This window comes from Ipomoea nil, unplaced genomic scaffold, assembly GCF_001879475.1.
Source record: "Ipomoea nil cultivar Tokyo-kokei standard unplaced genomic scaffold, Asagao_1.1 scaffold1612, whole genome shotgun sequence".
NCBI classification, from domain to species: Eukaryota; Viridiplantae; Streptophyta; class Magnoliopsida; order Solanales; family Convolvulaceae; genus Ipomoea; species Ipomoea nil.
The window spans coordinates 817,139-826,054 of NW_017618040.1; the positions used below are offsets into that span (position 1 = coordinate 817,139).

General features: G+C 35.8%; 1 protein-coding gene across 1 annotated transcript; it reads right to left on the minus strand.

Moving 5' to 3' along the window:
* Nucleotides 1–6,863: 6,863 nt before the first annotated feature.
* On the minus strand, nt 6,864–8,632 carry LOC109191014 (pathogenesis-related protein PR-4). The gene is made up of 2 exons (XM_019341604.1): nt 8,317–8,632; nt 6,864–7,167 (listed from the first exon to the last, which is right to left on the minus strand). The coding sequence occupies exons 1-2, from the start codon at nt 8,575–8,577 to the stop codon at nt 6,997–6,999; spliced, it is 432 nt and encodes a 143-aa protein (XP_019197149.1). The 5' UTR covers nt 8,578–8,632; the 3' UTR covers nt 6,864–6,996.
* Nucleotides 8,633–8,916: the final 284 nt, after the last annotated feature.

Here is an 8,916-nt window from a genome sequence, read left to right on the forward strand (position 1 = left end):
ACAAACCCCCAACACATAAATTAAAAATAAAAAAAAAACTGACAAAATACCTGGAAGGGAATCGGAAGAACATCCCTTAAGACGCTTAGACCGCCTGAAGCTCGAACCCACCATGAAGAACACTGATACGTCACAAGCAGAGCGGCACCGACACAGACAAGCCCTACCGTACTGGACGGAGAAGACACGAAAGGAAGATGAATGGGTAGTCTAAGCGAGAAGACGTAAGAAGACCAGATTGATGAAGAGACGGCAATGTGAGAGAGAAAGAGAAGATATACCTAATATAACTCTACACAGGCCCAAAAATCCGGCGGCAATAATGACTTGACATATTAAAGATAGTTACAAAAGACAATACTGCACCTAACTTAATACACACAACGCACGTGGATTCAAATATGCATCACATCTGAGACGTTCAAAAATAAAAATAAACGAACAAGATCTAGGCTCACGTTGTCACCTAACTAGGAGGGTTTCACTGGATTCAAAATCTATATATATATATATATATATATATATATATATATATATATATATATATATATATATATATATATATATATATATATATATATATATATATATAAGAGCCAATCAAGTTTGGTCTTAACCCGGAACTAAAAAATGTTGGTGTAATTTTTTGTTGAAATGAATAGTTCATATTTTTTTTTAGTATTTGTTATTATATTTTCTATTTTACACTCTAGTATTATATCATTTACTTTTCTTAAATACCCTTGTATTGTGTCCTTTAGTAACAGAATATATGTGCTGAGGAACATGCCATTTGAGTATCGGAAGCCCTTCTTGAAGATCAAGCTGCATATATGATCTTCATTGAAGAACAAGCTACTTATCTCCGGAGGCCCTTCAGCAAAGAAGGATGATTGTTTGGCATACTCCGAATTCGGCATACTTCCATTTTAGCCTACTTCTAGTAGAGAATCAGAGGACTTCTCATATCCAGAGATTGTACCCTTCTCGTTTGATACATACTACTTGTAACGATGATGTGAGCCTAATCGTACATGTTTAAATTTCCTTGTTAGTTTGAATCTATTTGTTGAGTTTAAGTTCATGAAAATAATACTTTAAATGCATATTTCCTTGTTTTGTCACTAAGATTTAGTTTTAAACTTGTTTTGAACATTTTGACGGTGTTTGTTAGTGTTTTGGAACCATTGTAGATCAAGTGCAAAAAAAGGAAAGTTCTAGAACGAGTTTGGAACCGAAGTCGACTGGACGGTGCTGATACAGGAGTTTCGCGCGTCCATTATTTCCCGAAGCCGAGATGGTGCGAGCGAGCACAAAGGACTCGATGCATCGAGTCCCAGACTTGACGCATCGAGAATTTACAGAAGCTATCTGAGACGTTCAGCCGCAGGCTCGACGCGTCAAAACGTCCAGCCGAGATTCCGGAAAAACAACGCCTCAAGCTAGACACGTCGAGCTACTATTCTAGGAGTCTAATCCGTTTTTGTGTCATTGTGGAAATAGATGCTCAGCTTGTTGTGTCTCGGTTACATTCCGCGATTCGGTCACCTGTTGGCTTGATCTTGCATGATATTATTCGTCTTCTTTCTACTTTCTCTAATATTCGTCTTTGTTTTGTTAAGCAGTCTACTAATAGGGTGGCTCATATTTTAGCTAGAGACGCTAGTCTATGTTTAAATAGTCGGGTTTGGTTAGATTCCTGCCCTTCCTTTATTTCTTCTGCTTTATGTAATGACTTGATGCATTAATGGAAGTTTGTTTGTGGTTTTGTTTTCAAAAAGTGGTTACTGGCCATGATTACTTGTTTCACAACTATCTTTATGTATTAACGGGAGTTAGGGGGTTGTTGGTTTTACGGTTTTTGGATGCCGCTCGATGGGCCAATACTACTATAAAATACTTAGAAAAGGGTTTGTACCAGTAAAGATTAGACTAAATGGGGAGAATAATGTGATGTTATTATTCTAGAGTCCCGGCAGTGCCAGAGATGCCATCCTTTTACACGATGATCCCGGGAGTATATTTATACTAGGGTACAGGATTCCTATAAGGAAAGTAGGGCTGATGTAGAGCCAATTCTATAAGGGAAGTAGGGTTGACGTAGAGCCAATTCAGTTAAGGAATCCGGCTTACTTCATACCATAACTGTTTAAGCTAAAATATGACTCTAGTGCAAATATCAAGGGGTTAGCGCATATAACTCTAACATGACACCGCAGCACTTATAACATGACCCATGCCTAAAGCAAGCAAGTCGATGGTGGGTGTGTGCCTTTAGCACAGTCACCGCTATGGCCTGTACCTTTAGTACAATGACCGGGCACAAGTGGTGCCAACCGCCAACAGTTTATTTTCCACCAATCACAATCTCATCATCATCATCAGTCACACTGGCCATTGCGCAATGACCACGATACTCATCATCAACAATCAATTAACACATAATCACATAACAAGCAAGACACAACAACAACGACACGCATCACACATAAAATCCTAGAACGATGCCTAAAACACCAAACGAGACTCATACACGACAAACGGGGTGCAACGGGACACAACGGGATACGGGGAAACATCAAACGGGAAAAAACACCACGAACCACGCTGGGATTCCAGCGGATAGGTGGTAGGTGGAGGACTACCCGCCGGCGGCCGGGTACTATTCCAGCGGGTGGCCGGCGGGCAGACCACCGCCCATCGGCTGCCCGCTTGAACAGTGAATGCGGGCAGCGGGTAGGTGGCGGGTGGTCAGTCCCCCCACCGATACACAGGCAACTTTTGGTTCCGGGATCTCTCGTGGAACCCGAAACCATGTTCAAACACATAATGACAACACAACGTATTCAATTAACAGAATTAAACCAAGAATCACACCAAATACATCCTAACACGATTCCTAAACATGCCAAGACTTAACATAAACCATATAACGATCCAGGGACATCTGGACTCACAAGAACATCAAGAAATCTATATGCATGTCCTAAACACAAGTCCTAGGCTAGACTCAACACCCGATCATGCGAAATCCCACCCAAATATACCAAGAACATTATAATACGAGATCCACGTTATAACCCTAGGGCTCTAGACATAATCCAAATACAAGATCATTCATATAATTTATCATAGTATCAAGAACGTCATGATTATCACATAAACATCAAGATTAACACATAAACATCAAGATTATCACATAAACACAATATAAGCCCTAGGCAAAGCTCTATCAAGACTCAAGCACAGAATCATATATCAAAGGAGCCAATGAATAAGATATAGCAAGGAAAATTGGTTTTGTTGAGACATGGATTACCTCTTAGCCCTAATCAATATCCTTGGCTACTAAGGTTCTTCTCTAAGATCTTCTTCCCATGGATTCTCCTACGTTTGATGGCAGGGGGACTCCTCTGTGGGTTTCTCCCTGGGAATATCTTGTGTGGTAGAATTAACTGTGGTAGGGTTTCTAAATGCTTCCTAAGTCCCTATATATAGATTTAGGAGTCCCAACTAGGGTCTGAATAGTAAGGATTCACTTATCCTATTTCTTATATGATTAAGGATTTGGTTTAAGGATAAGGGTCCATGATCCATGGTGGGTCACATAAATTAATTAAAAAAACTCCTAACCAAGTTAAATCTTTTCTAATTATTATTAACGGAATCAATTAAATAATTAATCCGGGATTAAAGGCCGTAACACGGGGTGTTACAGGATGGATATGGAAGACTAGTTGTTGTCTTACACTTGTCAACAATCCGGAAGACCCTCTACACTATATATAAGGCACCATTCTCTCCCTTTAAGGGGGCCGCATCATCCGAGCACTATAGGCACCTTGATCTAGTGGTCTTTGGTCTATACCCTCAACCCAGCCTGTGAAGCTGCTGGGGATGGGATTCCTTAGAAGACTGCTTATGAATAATGCTAATTCTTTATGAGAGAATGAATAAACAGGCTTAGCCTTACTTCATTCACATTTTAGTTTGAAATTTTGTTCCCATTATCTCTTTACAATGATAATGTTAAAGAATTTTGAACCAAATCTTTTGTGAAGTAAGAATCAAACTTTACTGAACTGAGTTAAATACTATCTAAAATACTTTGACTACATTAGTGGAGTGAAAAGAAAAGAAAAAAATAAAAAATAAAAAAATAAAAAGGCAAACATAAGCAAATCAAGGGAGACATGTGATCCTTGTCTCTATTGTTCCTTGTTCTATGTTGTGATATATTAATTTATTATACAGTGGATAGAAGTTGGAATGCAGCAGTCAAAAAAGTAGGAACCCAATAAGTTTTTGGCTAGTGTTAAGTTATAATATAATTGTAGTGTATATATGTTTTACCTATTTTATATATTACAGTATAGATTATAGATTATATATTATATATTATAGTGTATATGCTTTAGATTTACTAGTTTGATATGCTTTAGATTTACGGTGTATAGAAAATTTTTATTTGCTTCTCTTAAAAATTAGTTACTTGACCTTAGCTTTATACCATTAATTAATTCATATGTAGGCTCCTCGTCAACCGGATAGTGACTAATGTAGTTTCTATGTCATGGCTTACATGAAAATTTTAATTGAGAATATGACAGACATTGATGATAAAGATTCTATTCAAGAACTAGTAAGATAATTTTTATCATTATGCTTCCATCAAAATAAATTTTATTCCTTCATTATTTATAGCTAGTTTTTACTTGTCAAGTGGTTAATGAGAAGAGTTACTATTATATAATGTTATGTACATGTACATGTGTATCTCACTATCTAGCTATCTCATGTTCACTTATGAACATATTATGTGCACTATGCACTTTTCTTTTTCTTTTTCTAATTTCAAATAATTTTATAAAATTCATCATATTGTAGTCATTTTGAGTACGTACTTTTATATTTACTAACTTTTTACATGTAGTTCCAACAAGTTGATTACGACAAAACGGTTATTGATCTGGTGCGTTCTGAATGGGCATATATTGTATCAAGTTATATAGAGTAGGTATGGTTTGGATTATTAGAACTTTGTGAACATTTAGACTTGGTTCTTGGAATTGTTTTTTGAAGTATTATGACTTGATGGTGATTGGATTGGAATTGGTCATTGAAGTATAATTAGTTCTTTTGTATTTTGAACCTTAGCTTGTGAAAAATTGTGTAACTACACTTGGTGATGGTGATTGGATAAATTGTTTTTTTATATGATTATGCTTTTTTTTTTTTTGAATGCTACTGACTCTATTACAATGTAGTATCTGTTCATATACTTTCTCAACCTACTAAAACACAAAGAGCCAATAACGCCTCCACTGAGGCTCGAACTCACAACTTTCCAAATCTAAACAGCTTAAAAACAACAGTTTAAACCCGTTGTCTTTCATATATAAGACAACGGTTAAAACCCGTTGTCTATTCTTCAAATTATTGAGAATACAGCAAGTTTCGACAACACACAATAGACAACAGTTAAAAACTGTTGTCTTTTCTAGAAAAGACAACAGTTTAAAACCGTTGTATATGGGCGTGACTTTTAACAACAGCGATTTCAACATCACTCAATAGACATCGGTTTTTAACCGTTGTCTTTTCTAGAAAAGACAACGGTTAAAAACCGTTGTCTATGTGCGTGAAAAACCGTTGTCGTTTTTATAAAAAAACAACGATTAAAAACCGTTGTCTATGTGCGTGACTTTTAACAACACCGGTTTCAACAACACTTAGTAGACAATGGTTCAAAAACCGTTGCCGTTTCTAAAAAAGACAACGGTTAAAAACCGTTGTCTATGCGCGGGACTTACAACAACACTAGCTTCAACAACAGAAATTTTACCCTTACGACAACGGTGAAAAACCGTTGTCTATGTGCATTTTTTTTGTAGTGGTACAATTCAAACCCTAGGGTCGACGACTCGTGCCCGTGCGCTCCGTCTCGCCGGTCAGTTATAGTCGTTGCAGCAGGGTGATTCTTATCACCGACTACCTCAGCCACGCACAGGTTCTGGTGGAGGACTTAGCGTTGGCCGGTCGTCCGATCACGCTTATTAGGACATGTTTATTTTTCACAGTCTTCGTCCCGAATACCGACCACTGGTCTATTTACAGCGTACTATATAAGTTTTTAATAGTAAAATTTGAATTTTATCGTTTAAAATTTAAATTAAATGTGACGAAATTAATATGACAAAAAATTAAATGTTGGCCCATATCACATACAAGTCTAACACATTACACATACTTGAAAATTCCTACTGTACGACACAATTGCTCTATCTAAATCCATATAAAAATCCATCATCCATCACTAGTAAAAATCTTTTTTCGAACCAAATTAATCTTTATACAAAAACATATTCCATTTTTATTCCTAAAATCTATTTCTTCGCCGAACCAAACAATAGAATACAATTGATATTCTATTTTTTACCTATTTCGTTCTTTATTTTTTTTTCCGAGAAACACACAAGCTGACCCAAAAGAAATTGTCACCCATCAGAATTGAACCCGGATTATCCCATAATTCTCCCCCACAAAGAGAACTCATTTGCCATTTAAGCTACCCTGTTGGGTTCTATTTCATTCTTTATGAAATAGTATTCATATTCACTAAAAATTCATTTTGTGAATGAAACGTGCTGTAAATGAATTAACCATACTTTCACCAAAAAAAAACGAACACCCTTGTAGATTAGAAATAGAAGCCTCTAGTTTTTATAAAGGATGAAGTATGAAGAAATGGATGATAATATATTACTTTTCATGTGTCTCGTATTTTTTGTTAAATTATTTAAATAAGAACACGTTATGGCAAGAAAGTAATTCAATAATTTTAAGACAAGCTAAGGGAATAGCTAGTAATTCATATTTATTTCCATAAATGAAAGCAATATTACAATATATGCTCAGATCTTCTCAAGAAGCTTTATTATCTTATTATTATTATTTCTTTCAATAATCTAAAACCAAATATTCATTGCAATTGACTTAGTCATTACAATTAACGAAGTCGTAGTTGACTGTGAGGTGACCTTGAGCAACGCCCTGTCCATTAGTGTCCAATTGATTGAACACATTCACGTCCAAATCCAGCCCTCCATTTGAACACTGATCAACGATCCTCACCGTTACTTGAGCATTGGTGGCGGTATTGGTAACCTGCGTTTAAACACATGCAAACTCAATTAATATATATTTTTATATAAAATTGATTTATTTAAGCCACGTTCGGTAAAATAGTTAGTCTATCACTCAATTTTATCTTATTTGACCACTATTAGCTATTTGACTTGGTTAAACAATTAATATGAGTATTGATTAATTAACTTTTGTAACAACCTATTGCTCCAAAATGCTAAAATTCAAAAAGCTGTTCAAAGTAATTTTTTTATCAGTATTTTGAGAAAGTCATTTTGTATGTAACTAGCTAACAGCTAATAGCTAATTTACCAAATGCTTTACTACAATCAACTAATGCTATCAGCTAGTCAAACTCACTAACACAATCAACTAACAACTACCAGTTGTGCATTAATTGAGTATGAAGTGGTATGCATGTATCATATAATGATAAATATTCCACTATAGAGTAATGCTCCCTATGCATATCCTTCATCACCAATTGAACAGAAGGGGAAAAAATGAGCCACATAGTACCACAAATAATAAAATAAAATTAACAAAAACATTACTTAAAACTGAAATTGATATTTTTCCATAATGAGATTTAATTGTCTAGTAGAAAATATGAGTAATATTATTCATGAAAAAAAAATTCCAATGCCATAAATATACTTCATTCTTTTTTGAAGCTTATTTTTTAGGTGAAGAGGAAAACCCACAACCACTATTTGAGTGTGTGCACTAGGTAAAATCTGTCTTGTGACCCTAGTTGACAAAGAACCACAAAAAGATAAACCAGTCTAGGTTATCCATAGCTGACTTATAGAAATCAAAAAGATTAGGCCGCTCCAATATATTTCGATGACGTGAAAACCCCATAACCCTTTTGGGTTTAGGCAAACTCCGCCTTATAACCCTACTAGCAGGCAAAGAACGACCACAAAGAAGTAAACTAGCCTAGGTAACCATAGCTGATCGGCTCAAACCAGGGGGCAAGACTTCGAACTCGTGACTTTATGGGTTACAAGTATGGATCTCTTGTCATCTTGGCTAGACCAGGGTTACCCACTTCTTGCATATATGATGCTTTAAAGTTGTATTTTACTTTTATATACTTTTTACAAATGATATAACTTTGTAAAGTACACACGACATCGTAAATTTCATGATTAATAAATAACATACCCTCAAACATCTGCCACAAGAAGCTTGGCCTGTTGGTCCGACCGGACCACAGAAAGCAGTCCACCCGTACTTTTGCCTCCACGAAAGTGGCTTGTCAGCATCCCAGGTGGCGCAAAAAACACTGGCCGTCCTATAATCCCAATTAATATTTTGAGGATTGTAATTATTGTACGTTGCTCTCACGTTGGTGGCGCTCTGCGCCGCCGCGCCGGCCACCAGCGCCACCACCACAACCAAACAACAAGCAACTCTACTCTCCATTTTGTATTTTCTTTGCCTTAATGGTATAATTGCCAATGTGTTGTATCTCTCTTGCTCTTGGCTTGGGCTGTATTTATAGACATGACAATTGACAAAAATGGTTGGACATATTTAATAATAAATGAATTATTAGAAAGATTGTGTTATAAACCGTTTGAATAAGTCTATTATCAAGACATAAAAGGAAACAAGAAATTATTTAATTTGAAAATTATATTCTAGAAACTCATTGGAAAATATACACCTTCATCATCACACGTCTTTTATTATTCAACAAAATTTAAATAAATCAAGAAATAAAGAGGAAAAGATGTTGTCATCTAATACTAATTTAAAGGT

What these genes read in the sequence shown, in the direction of transcription:
- LOC109191014 (XM_019341604.1), bottom strand. Translation starts at nt 8,577, where the DNA reads ATGGAGAGTAGAGTTGCTTGTTGTTTGGTTGTGGTGGTGGCGCTGGTG. An exon ending in CTTGTGGCAGATGTTTGAGG is followed by an intron (nt 7,168 to 8,316) that starts GTATGTTATTTA and finishes GTTTAAACGCAG; the next exon opens with GTTACCAATACCGCCACCAA.